We start from the raw sequence: 25,370 nt of genomic DNA on the forward strand, positions 1-25,370 counted from the left end.
ACCTAGTCCTGATGCACCCGAGGGAAGTGGCCATTAAGTCCCGACTCCGCCTGATCCAGTACAATGTGCTCCACAGGACGTACTTTGACAGGGTCAGGTTGTTAAAGATGGGGAAAATATCTGATGACAGGTGTCTACGTTGCCTACATGAGGAGGGGTACTTCTTCCATATTCTATGGGCGTGTGGCAAAATACAATCATACTGGACACTTGTCTTTACTGAGCTGAAGGAGGTCCTGGCAGTGCCACTCGTCCAGGAGCCAAAACTGGCCATCCTAGGAATGACCAATGATGTTGACCTCCCCCGCCCCCTGCTGACGTTCCTAACACTGGCCCTTGTGTTCGCAAAACGAGACATTGCTAAGTATTGGGGGGTGGAGTCCGTACCTACCATGAAGGAATGGAGGAGAGGGTTGGACCTCTACATGGCGGCGGAGCGGGTGACATATAAATCGAGGGGCTGCCCCAAGAAGTTCAAAAGGGTTTGGTCGAAATGGAGGCAGTATCATGGGCTGGAGAGTGAGCCGGGGTAGGGAGACCTACGTATTGACCCGGGGTTTGGGGGGATGTTGGGATGGGCGGCGGGTACGGTTTTAAGTGGACCCAATGTGCTGGGCGTGTGCCATCTATTTGACGGTCCTGGGGCTGCTTGCATGTAGGGCGCGAGAGGGAGGGCTGCGGCTGATGGGAACTGCATACACTATTCTCAGGGTTATCTGGACTCATGTTATCTATAAAGATGTCCTCTTAATTTCCCTTGCATTGTTCAGTTGTGTTCTGGGGGAGGGGGGAGGGGTTTGGTTTGCAAATTAAGAAAGGAGAAAAAAAAACTGTACAAAAGCAGATGCCCCGATGGCTACTATGGACACCCTCTATGTTGAGGCGGGGCTCCGCCTACATGACCCTTATATGATGATACTTTGATTGCTGCTTTCCGCAATGACGAGAATTGGGGGGTTGCTGGCCTTTTTTACTTATGTATGTATTGATTTTCCTGTTTGTTTGATATTGCCAAAGTGATTCTACATGTATCTGTGCATCTGCAATAAAAAAAATTATAAAAAAAAAAAAAAAAGAATAAAGCAGTCTTGAGTACAGTCCCAGTGCCAGTAGCTCCTTGCCTTTGACTTTTATGGAGTGTTCCTGGTGCAAGGATGCTGAAGATGCTCAAGGATGTTGAAGATTCTTCGGTTGATGGGTCGTTCCTCTGGCTACTCCCTGGTCCACAGAGTTGGTGAGGCGATCTTGGACACAGGGGTTGATGTCCAGTCGCAACTGGAATACCAGTCGCCCAGTACAGTGGTTGCAGCAGTTCCCTTCTTATGACAGTAACTTGCCTTCTGGGTGCCCAAATTGCACTCTGACGACTCTCACAGGTGGCCTCTCATGGGGGGAACCTTTGAGCATCGAGGCCGGATCCCTGGTGCTGCACTGTGGCACAGAGCAGCGATGCGACGATCTGGGCTACCAACTCACCCCAGCAGGCTTCTTCAGCAGTTGTAGCCCTGTGCTGCAAACAGGGGGCCAGCCAACTGACCCTTAGAATGTGGTACTTTGGCTGAGCTCAGGAGTCAACTTCTCCACAAGTAGTACACAGCATGCAAAGTCTCTTTCTTCTTTGTTTGTAGGTTCAGCGGGTACAGTCCACCTCTGTGCAGCCTCTGTTTACCTGGTCTGTGGTGCAGCACGGCAGTTTTCTTCAGTTCTCTTCTTCAGCTCAATGAGATCTGAGTTCTGGGTGCCAGGAGTGCCCTTTTTATTGCCAGAAAAGGCCCTCAGGGGAGATCATGATTACTAGCCAATGAGCTACCAGGTTCATCCCACCTGCTGACAACTTCCCTGCAATGGCTGGTGCATTACAGCACTGAGGGCTATGCCCTTCTAATAGATAAGCTGTATTTATACTTTTTCTTTTTTCTCTTTTTAAAGTTCAATACCTGGGCCGAACTGCTGGTTGAGGTTCGGATGTGGGTCCAGCAGACAGCACTGGCAATTCGATACTGTGCATGTGCGCAGATTGTCGACACCATTACGCAGGGTTTACGCGTAGCAACCCTTTATTCCAATAAAAAAGAGGCGGCGATGTAGTAGAGCATGACGCCGATGTAATGAGGTTTGTCCGGGCGCTGCTGGGTTCAGCTCTGTGCCATACTTCTCAAGTGCTCCACCCTGCATTCAACAGATTCCAACAGTCTGCCATCAGTGCTTATTTCAATGCAGTCTTCCTGATAATTAGCATATTAATCTATCTTTCAGTCAAGCAACAATTGGGAGTTATTTTCATTAAACTCAGCCGTATAGTCAAAGGCAATAGATAGTCTTCTTATATGTGTCTTTCTTAATTATTTTTCCAGCTGCTGCAAAGCCCTATCGATTGGCTACACGCACACAACAGCGCTATACCAGGTACACATTTCTTAGTTTTGGCAGAGCCCAGGGATGGTGTGCACCTGTTACAACGCATTTTTTACAACGCACTACCGTTACAACGCATCTATTACAACGCAGGTACTGTTACAACTCATGTTTTTACAACGCATTTTTTTACAACGCAGGTACCTTTACAACGCATACCATTACAACGTAAGTATTGGTAAGTATATAATTATTTTAAAATGTTATATGTTGGGTATTTTTAGGGGTTAGGGTCAGTTTTGAGTTTTATGGTAAAGGGGTATTTTTAGGGGTTAGGGTCAGTTTTGGGTTTTTGGGTAAAGGGGTATTTTTAGGGTTCAGGGTCAGTTTTTAGTTTTTGGGTAAAGGGGTATTTTTAGGGTTCAGGGTCAGTTTTCAGTTTTTGGGTAAAGGGGTATTTTTAGGGTTCAGGGTCAGTTTTCAGTTTTTGGGTAAAGGGGTATTTTTAGGGTTCAGGGTCAGTTTTTAGTTTTTGGGTAAAGGGGTATTTTTAGGGTTCAGGGTCAGTTTTTAGTTTTTGGGTAAAGGGGTATTTTTAGGGTTCAGGGTCAGTTTTTAGTTTTTGGGTAAAGGGGTATTTTTAGGGTTCAGGGTCAGTTTTTAGTTTTTGGGTAAAGGGGTATTTTTAGGGTTCAGGGTCAGTTTTTAGTTTTTGGGTAAAGGGGTATTTTTAGGGTTCAGGGTCAGTTTTCAGTTTTTGGGTAAAGGGGTATTTTTAGGGTTCAGGGTCAGTTTTTAGTTTTTGGGTAAAGAAAGGGGTATTTTTAGGGTTCAGGGTCAGTTTTCAGTTTTTGGGGTACAGGGTAAATTAAAATTAAATTTTAATTAAATTATTTTATAGTAAATAAATTAATTTAAATTACATTACATTATTTTTGGGGTTTAGGGTCAGTTTTGAGTTTTTGGGGTACAGGGGTACAGGGTAAAAATAAATTACTTTCTTTTAAAAATTACAATAATTAATTTAAATTAATTTAAATTAATTTACTTAAATTTCTTTTGGGTGTTGAGGGTCAGTTTTGAGTTTCTCGGGTACAGGGGTACAGTGTAAAAATAATCTATTATTATTTTTAAGTTAAATTAATTAACGGAAATTAAATTAAATAACATTACCTTAAATTATATTTATTAAAATTAATTTACGTTTATAATATTAATTTTAATATATACTTACCAATACTTACGTTGTAATGGTATGCGTTCTAAAGGTACCTGCGTTGTAAAAAAATGCGTTGTAAGTACATGCGTTGTTACAGTATCCGCGTTGTAAAATCCGCGTTGTAACAGTATGCGGAGTAAAAGTCCGCGTTGTAACATCATATATCCCCCAGGGATCATACAAACAGCAGTAACTTTGGCTTAGTTCAATCCATGAGTTGCCAGTATTATAAATATAAATACTGCTCGATTTCAACAGATTTCGCCTTCATTCATCTGTTGAATATTTTCAAATATGTTGTTTAATCCATAAATCTGTCTGTTAAGCAGCTGCAAGAATTCACAAGGTACGTTAAGCAATAGCTTGCTTTAATATTTACACCGTTTCTACCTACTCTACAATCGAGAATGCAGATGGGAAACCAGTTTAGCACTGCAGAGTAGTCAATGTACTGAATACTTCACACTCTAAATTTGAGGAAGTTCTTGCAACGTTACCTTCAAAATCATATCCCTTTCGAGGACAGAGGCAAAGTGTGGATGTTGATTTAATTCAAAATAATTAAGGAAGCTAGTCACTAAAGCATACACTTTACAAGCGTGCCAACTTTGTCTCATTCATGCTTGCATTCCGTCTCTACACTCTACATGAGGAATGTGAAATGTTCATTATACATCAATTGGTGAGGTGATAACAGATTGTCCTGATAGATGAACGGCTGTGATTAAACAAAGCCCATTCTCCACTTGCACTACTACTGCTACTACGTTCCATTTTGTGTCATAATGTATTGCATTGGGAGATAGTATTTACTATTGCAAATACGCACTGCTTCAGCGGCGAACTCAGAAGTATCAGATTATTTAATGAGTACCTCTTCTGAATTGCCTTTTAGACCGATAGCTTGTCATTTAGTTTATTTGGGAAATATGTAGTTAAATGCACTACAATGCTTTCTAAAAGTGCTACTTGGTGGTTTTTCTAAATCCCTTCAGGAGTGCTGGCATCACCCGCAATACCTGTCTGTTATTGCCCCACTATATTAAAAATTCACCTTTGAAGTGTGGCGTTTCACTATCCCAGCAGTCTCTATTCTGCCCACTCTCAAGATGGCAGAAACTCTCTGTTAGTCTCTAGAGCTCAATAGACCACCTCTGGGATATGGCTAGCTCTGGGCTACACACACATGGAAAAACCTTTTTGGCAACTGGCTTCTCTTCTGTGTCCCTGCTGCCAGCCTGTCTACCCTGATAATAGAGCAGCTCCTCCCAGGTGTGCTCACCATTTGCCCTTCAAAGGAGGCATCTCCTTTGGAGCTCGCCTTTTGGGCTAACACCCCATTTTGCTTTCTGCTTGGGAGAGGTAACATATCTTCCAATGACAGGCTTCTATTTGATCCTCTCCTGAAAGTTGTTCATGCATCTCCCCAGGAGGGCAAAAGGCTGTCTGTGAGGATGTGTTTGTGTGCAACTGTAACTGGGCACTGGAAACCTTGAGCAACCAAAGTGGCAACTTCTAAAGCTGCACTTTGCCCACCGTTGACACTAAATTCGATTTAACCATTACATCAGATTTAATGCACTGATTCTTTTGATTCCTTACAGTACCAACTTTACTAGCCCCATTCAGAAGTTAGCAAGGCTATGATGTGAGCCTGCAACTCTGTACTTGCCATTGGGGCTACTAGCCTTTCTACAGTAAAAATAAGAATTTAGAGTTTTTACTGCTGGAACATGTAAAAGTACATGTTCCACCATTTAATATACAGCACCCAGTCTTAGAGCTCATCAGGTCTACCTTAGGGGTGGCAATATATTTAAAAGGAAGATCTGGGCTTTGCCAAGGTAATGGCAAAGTCAAATTGGCAGTTTTAAACTGCCCTACCGGTCTGCAGTGGCAGACTGGGAGTCATGTTTTACCTTATACCATTCAGAGTGGCACAACAAGTGATTCAGTCCCTGTGGGGACACTCTAGCTTACAGGCTTTAGGTACCCCTGGTACTATATACATTGGACTTACAAGTAAGTTAAGCTGGCCAATTGGGAAAAAGCCAATCAACCATATACCATTTTGCGGGTCAGACCACATGCATTGAGTCCTGATTAGCAGGACTCAGGGCATTTCTGAGTCATTACACCAGTACCCAGTAGTCACAATGGATGAAAAAAGTGATGATGAACCTGAAAAGCCTGTTACTTTACAACTGCCAAGTACAGCAGAAAAGAGACAAAAAATGGAATGATGGGGAGGAATAGATACAGCACAATTTAATGTAGGTAAAACATGAATTGATTCCTACTCATTGGTACACAGTCCTTTCATGTTTATTTGCATTAATTTCTCTAGTCACATATCACCTCCAAATCCAATTGAAACAATGAAGTCTTAAATTATTATCCTTTATCACAACATATAAAATACATCAAACACAAAAAACGATTTGGACCATTTCCATTCATATAAACATCAAGAGACAAACAAATCTGTACAGTTAAATTCTCAATCCTTCCTACTCATTCTTTGAAGCGAAAGGTTGCTACATAATTATAAGCAATCCAAAATGAGGTAGTCCAATACACACGAGGGGAAAGGTCAACCCTCGGACTCAGTGCAAGGTATGTGTATCCATTTTCCTTATTGATACTATTGTTCTGTCGGACTCCTCTATTCTGTGAGGTCGACGCGTTTCGGCCCAATCATTAGGGCCTCGTCAGAACATGGGTACAAGGAGAACACCTACAAAATAATAGTACTCTCAAAAACAATACATGTCAGTTGCATATACCTCTATACAATTATGAGCTTATTGGTTAAAAAAGTCCCAGGTGTGAAAAAAAAGTTTTTGCACACTGAAAGAAAACACCAAAATTAACAATGCGACTTAGAAGATGGGGTGACAAAGATTCAATGACTCAAGCTAGTGTTGCCAACACCACACAGATCAATGTTCTTGAACAAGTGCATGAAAAAAAATGTGCCCACACCAGTTCAAAGTAAAGATCAAGCAAGAGAAAAGCAAATAGAACTCTAATGTCAGATGTACATAAGGAGCAAACAAACTTAATGTCACGGGGCACGGGCCAGTATGGGAAACTAATTTCCAATCAGCACTTGTAATCAGACTTCAAAATTGTCATCACTAGAGGTCTATGGGAAAGGAAACGACTTATAAACTCGCCTACACACTCAGGCATAAAACTGCAGTGGCATTCAGCTCTTGCACCAATAAATACCTGTAAAAAGACCACCTTTGGTGTATCCCCCCCTTTTCTGCGGTTCTCTCCAATGAAAGGGCTTGCTCAGAAACGCTCCCCTGGCTCAGATGGCAGGGTTCGTTTGGCTTGCTGAAATAACAAAGAAATGGATGGGCTATAACAGTGACACGTCTTCCCTCAATTCAATGCGCTCAGATACCCCAAGGGAGGCGCGTGTCCTCATTTTATCTTGAAAAAAAAAACTACAGTAGAAAGAGTATTACATGCACTGAATATTAAAAGCTGTCTAACATTTTATATAAACAGACATTGACAGCACCACACAGGCACACCGCTAGCTGCAAACAAAGTATCGTACACTGAATTTCCTCTTGTATTCCCTTCTCCGATTCCAAAGCCGGCAGGCATCTACAGTACACTGTTTGAGTTCGCTCAACAAGAAGCATGGCAGCTACAGCAGTGCTTTTTGCTGGTGTGCCACCGATGGGCATATGTAGAGCAGCAACAAGGGCATTGATGCACACCTTCACGAAGCTCTACTACTTGGACATCCAGTCCAGATTGAACACAGCAAAAGGACATGCAATGCTACGCAACTTCTTTCATCAATGTGAGCCTCTTCCCACCATCCACTTGGTTGTTGGAAATTGCTTTGCTATTCAAAATCAAGCATATGAATCTTTGAAAGATCCAAGGTTGGAGAAAAAAACAGTTGATTAACCATTATTATCTTTCCCAGGATTATATGCGACCCTCCCATTTGGGTCTCCTAGTACGATTATAGGCTTTGAAATCTGAGCAACCTTTGGGAGGGAGTGCAGCTCAGGATCTGATGGGAGACTGTGATTGTGGTCATAAATATAGGTGGATACACTACATGTAGTCGATGGCTGCTTTACTGTTGTTTAGTGAAGGTGACAACCATTGAGTTCCCTGTACCCTTATCTCTAGGTAAGAGCCCAGTTACTTCCTACTGACCTCAATTCAAAAGACCTAGTGGGTTTTATTTGTGACCATGATGAAAATGATTTGAGATGGACAGTAATTAAGCAGTTAATACAAAAGGGGAATATTACCAAAACCCTACTGGAAAGGAAGCAAAGGTGGTTCTAGAGATTGGGGACCCAACAAAATGGTCTTAATGATAAAAACCCTTGGACTTTATGTTATATTATGTTAAATGCATTTTATATAGCGCAAAATCACCTTTAGGTCTCTAAGCGCTTTTAGAGAGAGTGACCAGAACACTGGCGAAGACTGGAAACACAAAACAGCAAGCGGAAGTTACACTGTGGTTAACATCTCTCTAAATAGGAATGTTTTGAGTTGTTTCCTAAATGTGAGGAGGACCGGTTCTCTACAAAAGTACTCAGGTACCTTATTCCAGATTTGTGGAAGCAAGATGGAGAACGCTCTACCCCTATTGGATTTGGTGATATAACGGGGAAGGACTAGGCGGCAGGCCTCAGACGATCACAGTGTCCTGCCAGGAACATGTTTCTCCAGGCGTTCTTTTATATATAATGGTGCTTGGCCGTAAATTGCTTTGTGAGCAATACAGAGGCCTTCGACTTGAGCTCTCTGTTTGATGGAGAGCCAGTGCAATTTATGTAGTAAAGGGCTAGCGCAGGTCCTTCTGGGGAGTCTGGAAATGAGCCTGGCCGCATCATTCTGCACTACCTGATACCTACCTACCTGTCTCTTAATAAGTCTCTGGGGGAGGCCGATATAAAGGGCATTCTCATAGTCTAGCCTAGCGATAACAGTGGTGGAGACAATTGCTTGTAGTGAGGGGGTTGACAGAAGAGGGGCAAGTTTTCGTACCTGCCTCACCAGTCTTACACAGGTTCCCACCACCGTGGGAATCTGGCTGGACATGGACAGTTCAGAGTCCATTTTTATGCCCAGGCTTTTAACAACTGGGACTGGTACAGGGGTGGTACCCAGTTCCGGTGGCCAAAAAAGGTCACATCAAGGGCTGCTTTTTGAGGAACTGATGAGCACTTCAGTCTTGTCAGGGTTTATTTCCAGAGAATTGGCCGTCATCCAATTCACTGTGAAACTGAGCAGCTTCTGGGCCGATTCCTTGGCCTGACTAGAGTTGCTGATCCGGATGAGGAGTTGGGTGTCATCAGCATAGTTGAAGACTCAGCAGCACATATGGGCTAGGGTCTCCACAAGAGGTTGCAAGTAGATATTAAAGAGGAGCGGGGATAATTTGGAGTCCTGGGGCACGCCACAGGAAAGAGTGCCCTTAGCGATGTATGCTCACCCAACTGAACCCTCTGAGTCCGGTCTGATAGAAAAGATTCCAGCTATATTGATGTGCTAGCCCGCTGATGCTCAGGTCAAGAAGACGGGACAGCAACTTTTTATGGCTGACCGTATCGAATGCCGCTGATAGTTCTAATAAAATCAAGGCACTCAGTTGTTTGTTGTCAGCCATAATTCTGAGCTCATCAAGAACCGACAACATCGCTAGCTCAGTACTATGATGGGCTCTAAAACCCGCCTGTCTTGCTTAGAGTAGCTGGTGATCCTCCAAGTAGTTTGAGAGTGTCCTCAGTACATGTTGTTCTAACACTTTTGCCAGAAAAGGGAGCTGGGAAATAGGTCTATAATTCTTCAGAGTGGAAGCATCCGCACCAGGCTTCTTTAGCAGGGGTGTGACCCTAGCTTCTTTTAGATTGGCGGGTAAATAGCCAGTTTCCAGGGAATTGTTTAATAGCCTAAGAATCCGTTTTTCCAGCCCTGGGAGGGCCATTTGTTAATTCCTCCGAGGACAGGGGTGTGCCGGGGAGCCTGATTTGGTGTGTTTCATTAAAAAAAAGACAGAGAGGCTGAATCTATTTTAGGGAAGTTTGTGAGTTGACTACCAGAGATAGGAGAGGACTGGGTCTGGACGGAGGAACCAAAGTTGGTCGGGATGTTTGCAATTTCTAAAATTTTATCTCTAACTTTCTGAAGAAAGAAAGCCTGAAAGACGTTACAGTCGATGGGTGCGACTGTGGATTTTTTCTTAGTCTTTTGACTTAGTTCTTTCAGAATTATGAACGTCTCTTTCTGTATATTACTTGCCTCAGTAATCCTTCCCTCATAGTACTCCGCTTTCCTAGTTATGATGGATAGTTTATAGGAGGCGAGAAGGGCTTTGTAGGCAACCAATTCAGCCGAGTCACAGCTTTTGCACCATCGCCTCTCGGCTTGGCGAATATTTTGTTTCCTTTCCCTCAGAGGTTCATTAGACCATGGGGACCCTTTTCCTTTGTCTCTGACTTTCTCCTTCCGTTCTGGAGCTACTTTGTCTATGGCTTCACGTAGGCCAGCCGAAAGAGCTTCACTCTGCTGATCAATATTCCCTATCGAAGTTGTTAAGGGCGGGAGTGTGAGCAGGGTGGCTACCAGGTGATCTGCCACGATTTTTCTCCAGTTTCTCACCTTTCTCCACACCGGTGGTAGTTGCAGCTGTTGACTGTCACTCGGGACCCAGCATCTAAGTAGTGAATGATCGGACCAAGCACAGGGACTAACATCAGTTATTGCCCCCCAAGGCTGCGATGTCCAGATAAGGTCAAGGTTATGGCCCATTACATGGGTGGGGCTATTGACCAGTTGGTAGAGGTCCATTATTAGTATAATGTCTCGAATTGGCTAGCAGGTGGCTCTCTTTTTGCTTTATCCCAGTGATAGTTAAAATCACCAACTACTAGGAGACGTCTATATCTAGAGCATAAATCAGTGATGAGCTCCAGAAAGCGGTCATTAAAGCTAGGGGTGGTCCGCGGGGGACGATATACTACCAAGTGTAAAATGCAAGATGATTTAAAGGAGATTTTGACCCCTAAAATGTCTGCATTGTCACAGGTCTTAGCTGGTATTTTAGTGACCAATAAACCTTTCTTAAAGAAAAACGCCACCCCCCCTCCTCTAGTATCCCCTGGTCTGTTCTGCCAGAGGGCATCAAAGTCCTCCGGAAGAGCTGCAATAATATCTGGGGCTGACGAATCCCCCAGCCAGGTTTCCGTGAGGGCCAGAATGTCTATCTCTCCATCTTACATGAGTAAAAGAAACTTCAAGGTGGTGCTTCTGTAAGGAGTGTGTGTTAAGAATCGCCACCTTCAGACCTGGTGGATTTGTAGGGGGTGTATTTTTCTGGGCTAGTATGCGCGGGGACATAGGTGTACTTTCTACCCCATTTCTTCTCAGTAAGTCCTCTACTAGCAGCATGGCTCTTGAGTTGGCATCTAAAGCATGGCTGCTTGTGGCGAGGGTCCACAATTTCGTTGCCGAGTAGGTCAGTGGTGGGCCACGGGTTCTGGCCCCTTGTCCCGGATGGCACAGACAGGCTTGCCTTTGGCGCGCCGGTGGCGCGCCCGCTGCACGTCCGCCCCAGCGCGACCCTTAAACAGCTTTTCTCAGCCCACCAACCAATCAGCTCTGCTGTGCAGCAGCTGTAGCTACCCTAAGCACTAGACCGCATTCAGCAAGCAAAAGTGCCAATTTATGCAATGCCGGTTATCGGCGAAAGGCAGGAAGTGCGGCCCGTATGAAGTCAAATGCAATTCAATTAACAATTTTAAAAGTCCATTCAGGTTTTTTTCTAAAATGGTTAAAATTGTGCAACAGTATTTAACAGCAGCAAGGATCAATTTTTAAAACAACGATAAACCTTTCAGCAGTGTCTCTCGTTACTAGCTATTAGCGTTACCAGTACGGACCGCCTTGTGGCATGTCACTAGCTCTCGTGTGCACATCCGCTCCAGCGCAGCCCTTACCCCCTTCACAGCAGGGGTAATTCCCCCACGGCACGGGGAAAGGGCGGCAGGGCCGCGGTGCTCGTGATGAGCCCAGCTCGTCATGAGGCACAGTGGAGCTTGTTGTGAAGTCAGCACACTAGTAGTTGGGAGTGGGCGGAGCTAGGGGGCCAGAGGAAGAGGAGGAGCAGACACAGGAAAGGGGCAGTTAGAGTAGGCACAGGGCAGGAGTAAGAAGTACTGAATAAAGCTCCAGTTTAGATAATTACATGTGTCTGTGTTTATTGTAGCAGGATGCTACAACTGGCGACTGGCCCCACTGTGTGCAGAGCCCCACAAGGACGCCCTGTCCCGAGCAGCTTCGAAAACGCTGCTGAATGGAACCACGCTGCCGCCTGGAGGTCGAGGCCAGCAGCTGTCAAGAGTGACCCCCAAAGTCTGTGAGGGAGCAGAGGGGCCGAAGAAACGAGTGCTGAACCGCTCGAAAGCCATGCATTCCGTCGCGCTGAAAAGCGCCTCACGCTGGAAGCGTGTGCCCTGGGTGAAGAGCCCGTGTGCAGGAATCGGGAGCCCACTCCGACCCTGTGGAGTGCCCAGAGAGGTAGAAGAAGTGCCCCAGAGTTGTGGATGGCGTCCACAACGTGCCGCCAGCAAGCGCTGCTGAGAGCGCTGCAATCCGAGCCCGGGCGCCATCGGACATCGGAAAACCTCACGCCTGATGCGTGAGGTTTGGCAGGTCATCGGCGCGAGAGAGAGCGGGAACTGCAAAAGTGAGTCGGGAGGCCACCCCAATCTCACCTGATGTCCACAGTGGCTGAGGAAGAGTAAATCCTGGCGGGGACTGCCCCAGAAACCGACCGCCGGTGAGTCCTGAGTGGCCGTGAATGAATGAGTCTCGAGAGCCAGCCTCGTGTGTGCCTGCAGTGACGGCGGCCATTTTGAAGTGAAGCGCCTGGGAAGGACGACCCTGTGCAGAGTAAAGGCGACCATCTTGAAGTCAGGCATTGGAGAAGAAAACAAGCATTGGCAACAAAAGAAACAAGCATTGGCCAACAAACAAGCATTGGCAACTGAAATAAAACAAGCACTGGCAAATAAACAAGCATTGGCGACTGAAATAAAACAAGCATTTGCAAACAAACAAGCATTGGCCACAGAAATAAAACAAGCACTGGCAAATAAACAAGCATTGGCGACAGAAACAAAACAAGCATTGGCAAGGAAACAAGCATTGGTGAAACCAAGTGAGATTGCTGCAAATGACTGACGAAGAGAACGCTCAGCCTCCACGAAGTGGGACGCTCCTGCGGGCACCCGCACCTATCAAGGTGACAACTGGAGGGAGCATGGGTCCCAAATGGCAAGAATGGCTGGAAGAGTTTGAAGATTACACTGAAGGTTCGGACATCGTAGAAGACAAAAAGAAGTTGATTGCTCTGCGTAACCTGGCGGGGCGAGAGATAGTGAAAATACTCAAAGACCTTCCTGCTACTGACGTGGATACTTACGTTAAAGCACGTGAGGTTTTGAATAAAAAGTTTCTTCACAAACGAAATGTAGATTACGAACGCCACACATTCCACTCCGCTCGGCAAGGGAAGGATGAGCCCATGAGTGCCTTCATGATGCGTCTGCGGAGACTAGCCAAGCACTGTGAATTTGATCATTTCTCTACAGATGATGCCATCAAATCACAAATAATAGACGGATGTTATTCGGATCAACTCAGGAGGCGCCTGCTGAGAAAAGCACATGGACTGGATGAAATAGAGGAAATGACACGAGTTTATGATCAGGCGGAGAAGTACGCAGCCGATATTGAAACGGAATACAAAGGGAGTCATGAACAGGTGCGACGTGTGCATGCCAAAAGCGACAGTCGAAGAAGCTCAAGAGACAAACAATGGAGGTCGCACACGTCTTCCCGTCAAGACCAATCAAGATATCAACGACGAGAACCATGGAAGAAGGAGAAAAGATCGGAAAGAGTGAGAACATTTTACAGATGTGGGTATGATTACCCTCATGTGGACAGCTGCCCTGCCATGGGCCAGAGATGTCGGAAGTGTGGTCGAACTAACCACTTCGAAGTGATGTGTGGGGACTACAATAAAGAGAAACGAAGTGGTACCACAGGGACAACACAGTCTGACACACGAAGCAGAGCCCCAAGAATGTCTCGGTCCGACACTCGAAGACACCACGCGCGAGCTGTCCAAGATCAGACGGAACAGTCCTCTGGATCGTCACATTCTAGCAGAGAGTCACGTCGGTCCAGGTGGGAGCGGAGGTCACCTTCCAGAGAATCCAGACCATCGTCCCGAGACTCAGCATACACCATTGAATATCTGAACTTGGCAGCAGATCCGGACCAGCTTAAGGGATACCCTCGGCTGGATATCAAAGTTGGAAATCACGACACAAAGTTTGTACTAGACTCTGGTGCATCCTTAAACTACATTCCAGTCACCGAATATGAAAGAATGAGCCCACGACCTCCTCTGACATTCGCACCCGTGAGGGTTTTCACGTGGATGGCCAAGAAGCCACTTCCCTGCCTGGGGAAGTTCTCGACGACCCTTACACACGACAACACAACTATATCAGCGGTCATCGTGGTCATCAAGGGCCCCGAAGCAGACTGTCTTTTGAGCTTACCAACCGCTGAATGGCTTCACCTGGTAGAAATTATTTTCAAGGTCAGCGACAACCAAGATGTGACTCGCCAGTTTCCCGGATTGTTTCAGGGATTGGGCAAATTGAAAGACTGTCAGGTGCGATTGCATATTAATGAACAAGTCAGGCCCGTCGCCCAACACCCTCGACGGGTACCATTTCATCTACAGAATGGTGTTGAGGAAGAACTCCAGGATTTGTTAGCTGCGGACATCATCGAGCGCACTGATGGCCCGACCCCATGGGTATCACCAGTAGTTATTGTCCCAAAGAAGGGCACGGCCAACAAAGTCAGACTCTGTGTGGACATGCGCCTGCCCAACACTGCAATCGAAAGAGAGCGACACCCGGGACCACATTTGAGCGACATGATCGCAGTGCTTAATGGGGCCACCGTGTTTTCCAAGTTGGATTTTAATAAAGGTTACCATCAATTGGAACTGGATGTGGGGTCCAGATATATCACCACCTTTGCAACCCATCTGGGGTTGTTTAGATATAAAAGACTGAGTTTCGGAGTTTCCTCAGCGGCCGAAATATTTCAGGAAACAATTCGGCAAGTCATTCAAAACATTCCTAACACGCTCAACTACAGCGATGACATCCTTGTCTATGGCTCTGATATCCGAGATCACGACATCGCGCTCAATCGGGTCTGTCATGCCCTATTGGCGGCAAACCTGACCCTGAACAAAGAAAAGTGCGAGTTTCACCAGGCCACACTAAAGTTCTTTGGGCACATCTTTTCTGGAGCTGGCATGAAGCCTGACCCCGACAAAATTGTGACTTTAAACAACACCAAGAGTCCCCAAGATGTCAGCGAACTCAGGTCGTTCCTTGGAATGGCCAGCTATTGTGCTCATTATATTAGGGACTACGCAACGATCAGTCATCCTCTCCACATGCTAACCAAACAGGGTCAACCATTTGAATGGACTCCCCAATGTGAGCAGTCATTCAAGGAAATTAAGAAAGCGGTGGAATCAGCGGATCACTTGTCATACTTCAACCCAAAGCGAAAGACTGAGATAACTGTGGATGCCAGCCCCGTGGGGCTTGGAGCGATCCTGGCACAATATGAGAATGATTCAGATCAACGCCGCATCATTGCCTACGCGAGTCGTAGTCTGACTGACCCGGAACGGGCTTACTCCCAGCCCGAAAAAGAGAGCCTAGCCGTAGTGTGGGCATGTGAACATTTTCATGTTTTCATTTATGGCAAACATTTCACTTTTATTACAGACCATCAAGCTCTCATCACCATTTATGGAAACCCAAGATCCAAGATGCCCCTGAGGATTGAAAGGTGGGGCCTACGGTTACAGGAATATACTTTCACCATAATCCACAAACCAGGGAAGTCTGAAATTCCAGCGGACTACATGTCCCGGCACCCACTTCCATCGTCAGCTTCCAAGTCATCCATTGCAGAAGAGTACATTCATTTTGTAACGGACCGAGCTATACCTCCAGCTATCCCTATGGAGACCATTCGAGAGAGTACAGCACAGGACGTCATCCTGCAGAAAGTCCTTCACAGAGCCCGCAACAATCGATGGAGAAACGACCCTCAGGACGATAATGCCGACTCCTCGATCCAACATGAAATGCAGGCCTTCCGGCATGTGAGTGGCGAGCTGTCGGTCACCACTGATGGCATACTGTTGCGAGACCAGAGGATTGTAATCCCCACTCAACTGAGACAAGGAGTGGTTGCTCTTGCACATGAAGGGCATCGGGGAATTGTGTCAACCAAACGAGCACTAAGGGAACGAGTGTGGTTTCCATACCTTGATCAACTGGTGGAAGCCACCTTGAAGGTTTGTCATCTCTGTCAACTCACTAGCAAGAGTGATCCCCCGGCACCATTACACATGACCACCCTACCCAGTGGTGTGTGGCAAGAGATCGCTATTGATTTCTATGGACCCCTATTATCGGGCAAATATGTACTGGCCATCATCGATGAATATTCTAGATATCCCATTGCATACTTTGTGCCGTCCACAAACGTTTCCAGTAATCTTAAAGTACTTGACGAAGTCTTTGCAACGTGGGGGGTTCCCAAGACAGTTAAATCAGACAATGGGCCCCCTTTCAATGGAAATGACTTTGCAGCCTTTGCGAAACACCTAGACTTCCATCACCGTAGGATTACACCCCTCTGGCCACAGGCAAATGGAACAATTGAGCGATTCATGGCCACGCTCAAAAAGACCTTCCAACATGCTACTGCGGAAGGGAGGGATCTGCAAGCAGCACTCAATGAAGTCCTCCGAGCTTATCGCACAACTCCTCACGCAACGACTGGCCAGTGCCCAGCGACCCTTATGCTGGGACGTCCCATGAGGAATCGCATTCCAACGTGGGATGGAGCCCTGAAAGCATCATCATCTGCAAAAGACCCAAATGAAATAAGAGCGACGGATGAACGCAACAAAAGAAAAATGAAGGCCTTTGCAGACCACCGGAGAAGAGCGAGGTCGCTATCGTTACATGAAGGGGACCATGTTATCGTTAAGCAGGAGCCGCAGAAAAAGACCGACTGTCCATTCAAGGACGAACCGTTGGTGGTCACAAAAAAGAAAGGAACTATGTTGACGGCAGAGTCCGAGCAGCGGCAAGTCACGAGAAACATCTCGCACTTTAAGAAACTGCCACAAGACACCTCCAGAACCATGATGAGTGAAATGGATAATCCCAGATCGGAAGAACTGCATTCTGATGATCGTGAAAGCACTGCTCCGATCATTGAGACACTGAGTACTAATAGTCCGAGAGTCAGGTCGCCACGACCTCATCGCGACATACGTCCACCCAAGAGACTGATCGTAGAGATGGACTGAGAAGTCAGTATGTTTTGTTTGTTTTTTACAAAGGGGGGAGATGTTGTGAAGTCAGCACACTAGTAGTTGGGAGTGGGCGGAGCTAGGGGGCCAGAGGAAGAGGAGGAGCGGACACAGGAAAGGGGCAGTTAGAGTAGGGACTGGGCAGGAGTAAGAAGTACTGAATAAAGCTCCAGTTTAGATAATTACATGTGTCTGTGTTTATTGTAGCAGGATGCTTCAGAGCTGTGCTCATGACGGGCTGGGCTCGTCATGACTCCGCCCACTTATTGATTCTCCAGCACAGGTGGGGAATCAATTACGTGTGGAAGTGCTGCGGCCGTTATGACAGCTCCACTGTGCCTCATGACGAGCTGGGCTCGTCATAAGCATGGTCATGAGGCACAGTGGAGCTGTGCTCATGACGAGCTGGGCTCGTCGTAACGGCCGCTGCACTTCCATGCGTAATTGTTGATCTTGCTTCCCTTTCAGAAAAACATACATTAATATATGCTCCAATGACAAGCAAGTAAGTCTGTGTTTTTTTATGTTGTTCGTCTGATTTTGTCTTAGAGAGCTCTGACTGGTAGGACCAGGGACACGTGTCATAGTGACGAATAGAGAGTGGGGTACTAGTGTTGGTCCTGATAAGAGCCTTGGACACTGAGTAGCCTGCAGATCGAGCCCTGAACATGTTGACAGTTATTAGGATGTAGGGACATTATACCCAAGCTATAACTATACTAGGGCACATTAAAATAAATAGATACTGGGGTGCACCCTAGGTATGTTTTTATCTTATTACACCTAGGCCCCCATCGGAGGAAATATCTTAAGTACTCCCTGAAACACGGCCAAGTCCATCCTGTCATATAGGGACCAGGATGAGACACATTGATGAAGCATGACACCAATAGGGTATGTGAGGGTCAAAAATAAACCCCACTAATGATTTTGTAATTGAGGTCAGCACGCAGTAAGGCGGTTTCTTATCCAGAGATAAGGGTACAGGATACTTAGTGGTTGTCTTATAGCTCTAGGGAGGAGGTGTCCTGTGATCCCATCTCGATTTAAAGAAATCTCTCCCCGCTTTTAGGAGACATTTGCCAATATTCTTTAGTCATCGTATAAACGGTTTAGTGAAGGTGTACACTACTATATTAAAAATGACTACCGAGAGATCCCAACTCGTCGACAGGAAATAATTCAAGCATGCCAGTCTATCAAAGATATCATTGGAAGAGAAAAGTAGTTATGGGTAAGCAACTTTTGTCTTTTCGTGCATAAAAACTATTGCTCGGTGCTTAATCCCACTTCTGCAGGGATCTGAAAACTTCCCTAGTCATGTATTTCATTCTTTCTGTAACAGAGTAAAAATCAATCACCAGCTATTTCAGAAAAAAATATATCACATTCAGTGGCCGTGTCACGCCTGCCCAGCCGGGCCCTGTGGATCATTTTCTCTACTTACACGGTCAAATATGCTTTTATTTTCAATGTATTATGTTATGTGCTTCATGGTGGCCTAACCTGTCCGATCATCTTTCATTGAAAATATGTTTTTTACGTTAAAGGAAGTTCATCACTGGATAATATGAACAGTCCCATGTTGGACATACGGATTCCGTACATGTTTATCGCATCTGAAGGACTAATTAACACCCCCAGAATCCTGCAACTAATGGAGTCCAAGTAAGATATGTGTGTGTGTGTCTGTGTTCTTAGTTTTCTCTTTATTCATTATTTCACTTTTTTTTTTCTCTTTTGCTCTTTCCCTCTGTATCTCTACATCTGTTTGTCTCTTTATGTTTTGATTGCTTCTTTTTGTCCTAATTGCGAACCACTGTTTCACAGTGTACATTAGTAGACAAATGCGCTAGCCCACACAATCTTTAATGCTACTTTAGGTGGATCTTGAGTACGTGCAAGCATTTGTTGACCAAATATTACAAGAAACTGGTGTAAAAAAAACTCCATGTAAAATAATCACATGCAGTCACTGGTTAGAATGGGGCCTGTGTTCAGTGCTCTCCGAAGGGTCTTAATGTGATGATCATACTTGTAAAGCGCACTGTTACCCCATCTCGGGGTGTCCTGGAGCTGAAGACCGCCCTGGCTTTTCCTGTGATATGGTCCCTTCCGGGTATCTCCAAGGTGAAACCAGGCATCCCCGGCATCTGTGGGGGGCCGTTGTAGAGATGAGGCAAGCTTAATGCCCAGAGTTGCGGAGTGTGATCCCTGGTTAGAGTAGGCACCGAGGCGAGAATTATCGAGTCCTTTGACCCTGGCCCACTACCCTGCCGCGTCGGGAATTGAACCCTGGTCCCGGGCCGTTCTCTGCTTCCGGGTCTGCCGCCTCTAACCAGTGAGCCACACCACTCCACTTACCACCCACATTACCTGGACGGTTCAAGAAAAAGTTGAAGATCCGTTTATTTAGCTGGACCTTATCCTGTTGGCGGTTGAGCTTAGCACCTGGTGTATTTAACTTAAATGAGCGGTATTTACAGGCCTTAGGTAGGTACGGACAGAAACAATTTCCCAAATGCACAAACACATTCTGAACTGAGTGATATCACCCAACGGTGTATCTCTTGCACCGGCAGGTGGCACTCCTCACCTCTTAAAACAAATGGCAATGCTCGGCCGGTGGCAGACGTGATCACATTCGTGAAGTGGCCTGTTCCAAGCTTTTACATTCCTGTCCCCTTCCACTGCAGCCACAAATAGCACTTACACCAGGGCAGTGGTCACTGGTGGCTCTATGCACCACTCTCTAAAGAATGGGCCTTAGATAGCTAACCCCCCCCTTACCCCCCTTCCCCCTCCCCCCCGTAAGGAGGTGAGTCAATAGGAACCAGCTGCTAAGCTGCGACATTCTCACTCGCCACTCCAGTGGAGCGCCAGCAGGAAATAATCTCACAGATAACAAGCATTTACAATGCAATGGTCTCGGCATCATTAAAGGTAGAGCTATTGGCATTGCTCATGACATTTCTTTTTTCTTTTTTAAAATCATCAATAAATGGCATTGTCACTTACATTGCCAATAGCTTAATCGTTAAATTAATGGCATTGTCACTTACATTGCCAATAGCTTAATCGTTAAATAAACGGCATTGTCATTTACAATGCCAATAGCTACACCCTACACAGAGCCACCCTCACACAGACAGAGCCACCCACACATAGAGCCACCTACAAAAAAAATAAATGGCATTGTTATTTACTTTGCCAATAGCACAATCAGGGGGGCAGAGGCAAGAAAAATGGCACAATTAGGGGAGCAGAGGCAAGAAAAATGGCACAATCAGGGGAGCAGAGGCAAGAAAAAGTAGTGCAATCAGGGGACAGAAGGCAAGAAAAACGAGTGCAATGAGGGGGCAGAAGGCAAGAAAACGAGCACAATCAGAGGGGCAGAGGCAAGATAAATGGCACAATTAGGGAATTAGAGGCAAGAAAAATGGCACAATCAGGGGAGCAGAGGCAAGAAAAACTAGTGCAATCAGGGGGCAGAAGGCAAGAAAACAAGCACAATCAGGGGGGCAGGGGCAAGAAAAATGGCACAAGCAGGGGAGCAGAGGCAAGAAAAACGAGTGTAATCAGGGGTCAGAAGGCAAGAAAAACAAGTGCAATCAGGTGGCAGAAGGCAAGAAAAACGAGTAATCAGGGGGCAGAAGGCAAGAAAAACGAGTGGGAGGACGGAGAGTCAAAACAGTGGAACTGCAAAAGGTGCTTTCTGCGTGGGCTTCCACTGGGGTGGTGCGTGCGTGCGTGGGTGTGTGGGTGTGTGCGTGGGTGTGTGCGTGTGGTTGACGTATTGATGTGTAGAGAACCTGTGAGTGTCTGTCACTAAGTGAAGAGTGTTTTGCACTCGTTGCTATGCACGTGACTGGTGAGAAATTAGATGAGCGCAGGAAAGTGGCTTTGTAATTAAGACAGAATGTATGAATGAGAGCCAGGTCTCTCAACTCTAGCTGATGGCTTAGAACAATGTCTTGTCTGCATTTGTTGGTTGGTTTGCAGTTGGAGAGTGAGGGGTTTGCTTTTTTTTTTAAGGGCCTCATCAGAACAGGCTGTAATGTGGCGCCCAATCACCTCTTCTTTTAAAACTAGTGGCAGCGTATTATTTCCTCTCCGGAATTCACGTAGACAACAGGCACGGGGCTGCAACACTTTTCTGGCAATTCGCATGGTTAGTGTAGTACTTTTAACCCCTTCCATGCTGATGACGGCCCCCGGCCGTCATGCATCCCGGTGGGCGTGTGCTGATGGCGGCTGGGGGCCGTCATGATCCCGCCCACTCTTCAAAACGGCCGCACAGCGTGAAAATTTGCAGCGCATGCAAGGGGTTAAAGTGGCAGCGCCCCCATAAACAATTTCGATCCAATTGTGACCTCCCTATAGCTGTTTGCACCTTTAGACCACAAAGGGGGCTCTCTGGCTGCTGCAATTGCTCAGAGGCTGACAAGCAAATAGATAAGGAACAAGGCCCGTGGTAAAAGGGGTAGGTGTGTGAGTCTGGAGGTGTACGCAGTGGCAGTGATACCCGAAGGGAAGATAACACAAATACTACTTTCTTTGAAATGCGCTAGCTGTAGTAGCGCACAAAGGCACGCGGGCGCACAGACCCTCACACCGGGGACCTGTGTGATCATTTCAGCTGCGGTAGCTCTCATTTTAGTGCTGGCGGGGGATTTACACGGAAACTATAGCAATAAGACTCACGGGTCCCGGTCATCCCACAGGAGGCAAAGCAGGAGGGCAGGCCATGGGGGAAGCGGCAGAAGTCAAACCCGGAATGCATCGGGTTGGGAGACCTCATCCCAGGCTCAGGATGGTACGGAAAAGCCTGGGAGCACCACAGTGCCGAGTCCGTTCACTAAAACTGCACTCACGTGTCCCGGATGTCCCATCGGAGGAGAAGCTGGAGGGCGGGCAGTAAGGGAAGAAACTGCTGTCGCGCTCGGGGGGCCAGGGTATGATCAGGAGGGGTCAGCCTCGTCCCAGCTCTTCACCAGCCTCCCAGGGAGCTTTGCGAGGGGTAATCACCGTCGAGAATGGCTCCTTCATCTATTGAACCATCAGCGATTCACCGGTGTACAGGGGGAGGGAGACAAGCAGCGGAGGAACGATGGGAACTTGGAATACACGCAAAGCAACGGCTCACCTTCACTGCGGGGAAAAAAAATGGCGGCTGCAAGCTTACAAACATTTTCAGATTCGGGGGGTGTTCGGCGGTCTAAAAAGGGGCGTGGCTAAAAGTGGAAAGAACAGCACGAACACGCCCCCGAATCCGAAAGAGACGGAGCTTCTTTCGAGGGACGCCTCTCTTCTCCAATGGCTGGCCTCTGTGTAGGAAGCCAGCCAATGGAGGAGAGACAGAGGAGAGAGGCGGGTTAAACTGCCCTACTGAAGATCATTAAATCTCCGACTTCCTGCTGGCAAGCCAGCCTTCGGTCCTCGACCTAAAAATGATAGGTTATTCAGCCGCTATTCTCCCTAGCAGTAAACACAGAGAATAACAGCCTGTGGTAGAAAATGCTATCATCTGGCAGAACGTATTTCTCATTTAATTCGGACCCGCCCGTTCTTTAGACTGAGGGTATAGGTAATCTAGAGCCGGAACTGTGTTCGCCGTATTACCTCAACATTAACTTTTTGTTTAAAACGTAGAAAATGTAAAAACCATACTGTAGCGCTCAGAAAAGTATGTTTTGAAAAGGGGTAAGTGTGTTCTCCACAGAAATTCACATCAATTTTTCAAGATTAATATCCATTCTTTCAAGATCGTGGTATGAAGGACAGAGACATTGTAATTGCAGTGAAGTTTCTTTGTTTTATTTTTATTCATAGAACAAGGACAGCCGACACGTGTTTCGCCCCCTCTTGGCGAATTGCGCCGGGGCTTTCTCAAGGCTAGTTTGACTTATTGACATAAATGGTTGTAATTTCCATATATTTACAGTATCCCAAATGCGAAAATATAATTCTTCAAAGGTAAGACATTTTTTATTGGGCTGATGCCCCTGCTCCTAAAATCCTTCCGACATGGTGGTTCTTGGGTTGAATCCCAAGATTTGGGACACTGTAAATATATGGAAATTACAACCATTTATGTCAATAAGTCAAACTAGCCTTGAGAAAGCCCCGGCGCAATTCGCCAAGAGGGGGCGAAACACAGGGCAGGGTGCTTGGTTATCAGTGTGAGGGTGCCCCTGCACGAGCAGGAGACCCCTACACACCCCTGAGTCGATTCCCTAGGCTTTGTAAGTGTGGTCAGCTATTTTAAGACATATAGTGGACATTAGTCATTACAAGATGTCTAACTTTATAATAGATGTACCAAAACTGGACATGTTTGGTTTCAAACATGTTGGAATCATACCCCAACACTGATTCCGCTGTTGTAGGTATGATCCCATGCACTGGGGCCCCTTACAGGACAGCCTGTACTCCCGGTTACAGCCTGTCAGTGTCTGCCAGCAAGCTAGTGCTGCTGCCGACCACAGACACACTTCTGCCCTCCTGCTGATGAGCTGAGCTCGAGCATGGGAAGGTCGAACAATAGGTTTCCAGTGACAGGAAGGTGTGAACACCTCCCAGACAGGACCTAGTGTGTTGGGCTTTGGATGGGACGCTTTCTAGCATCACCAGCCTACTTTGAAGGGCACATTTGATGCCCTCCTTGCACACACTGGTTTGAGCCAGTTGAGGAACCCTTGTTTCCTGCTCTGACGTGAAACTGGGCAAAGGACAGGGGGGGTAGACTCCCCTCTGCCAAGCCCCTCCCCTGGAAGGTACCCCTGAGTCGTTCCAACCCTTTTGCTTGTGTATTTAAGGGCTCCCCCATGGGTGGGTCCTCAGATTCGTAGTGGAACAAAACTTACCTCTGAAACCAAGACACTCTTTAATCATCTGGACACTTGAACTTAGCTGGACTGTACCGGGAACTGAGTCTGCATCAAGGAAGACTTCTGCTGCTCCTGGTTTAGCTGTTCTGCAAGTATTGATGCCTCGTCTGTGTCTGTGCTTCACTCAGGTTCTTCAGAAGACCTGTGGGCATCAAGGGCATGCAAAGAAATCTTCTTTGGAGTGAATGAGTCACTCCCCTGCATCTGCAGTCACTGCAACAAAGCTGACCAGTCTGCTGCTCCTGTGGCCCTACGGACGTCCTAAGGCTCAGCAACACAGATGGTAGTTATGTGGCTCTCCAGAGGCCTGACCTGTCTTCTCTGCAATTTGGAGGACAGTATCCCTTGTTTAAGCCCCTGGGACCAAACCCCTGTGCACTGCTCCGATTTGCCGTTGCCAACGCGTGTTAGCTCTGCACTCCAGAGATCTTCAGGCTACGAGAAGCTCCAGCCTCCAGCACCTTATCCCTCAAATATCAGCCTCTTCCCTGCAGTCCTTGCATTGTGGGCCTCCATCTTTGGTAAGCTGCTTGAGGTCCTTTTGCGACTCCTGTGCCTTTGGCCTGTGTGTCCTCTTGAGGGTCTTCTTCTGCTTTGGTGAGCTCCTCTGCTTGCTCAGGGCCTCCTCCGACTCTCTTGCACTTGGTGAGTCCCTTGGACCTTGCTGGTCCTAACGATTACATCTTTTCGTCTAACACGCCAGCTGCGGCTACCAAAAGTTATTGGTGTTCCCACCGCACACAAACATCCAATGTGGGACAGCTTTTGCACGGCTCCTTGTCTTCTTCAGCATCGCCTGATCCTCACAGCTTTTTTGAAAGGTCACCGTCATCACCCCTGACCCTTCCTTCCTCGGCGGGCATTGTGTCTTCATACCTCCTGGTCACTTCCGCGTGGCATAGACTGTCCCTTCTGCTTATAGTTTTTTCTATTCAAGAATCCATCCTTGGATTCCACTGGATTTCTTTTTGAACTCCTCCAGAGGCCTTTTCTCCAAAGTCTTCTATTGTAGTCTATAGCAGGTACCAACGTTACTTCACCCCTATGCACCTGGCTTTCCCTGGTGCAGGTAGCCAGGTTCCAGGGGCATCCATGGGTGGGGTGACTTTCCAACCTTCCATCCTCCAAGGGATTTCATCGGGGTCATCTGTGAAGCATTCTTCTTCTTTAAAGCTGCAACCGCAACTTCTCCATTGACTTCAATTAGGCAAGCAGCTGTATTTTCACTTTGCACACAGCCTCCATGGAGTTCCTGGGTACTTACCATGGGTGGTTCCTTGCTTCCACAGCTCCTCTGAGTCTTTTGGTCCAAATCCCATTATCCTTTGAAGTTTGCATTCCACTTTCCTAACATATGGTTTGGTCTCCCTTTGAAGACCAGTGTATGTTTGTGCTACTTACCTGATTATTT

The 25,370-nt window shown here is 46.6% G+C and overlaps 1 protein-coding gene across 1 annotated transcript in view; it reads left to right on the top strand.

The window, feature by feature from the left end:
* Positions 1-25,370, top strand: part of SHOC1 (shortage in chiasmata 1) — a 1,715,507-nt gene that overhangs the window by 1,271,214 nt on the left and 418,923 nt on the right. Inside the window, exon 20 of the mRNA XM_086963751.1 lies at positions 18,620-18,737. Coding sequence (XP_086819877.1) covers positions 18,620-18,737 — 118 coding nt within the window. The remainder of the gene's footprint in view (positions 1-18,619; positions 18,738-25,370) is intronic.

The sequence above is a fragment of the Lissotriton vulgaris genome, chromosome 3_1, assembly GCF_964263255.1.
Source record: "Lissotriton vulgaris chromosome 3_1, aLisVul1.2, whole genome shotgun sequence".
In the NCBI taxonomy this organism is placed as follows: Eukaryota; Metazoa; Chordata; class Amphibia; order Caudata; family Salamandridae; genus Lissotriton; species Lissotriton vulgaris.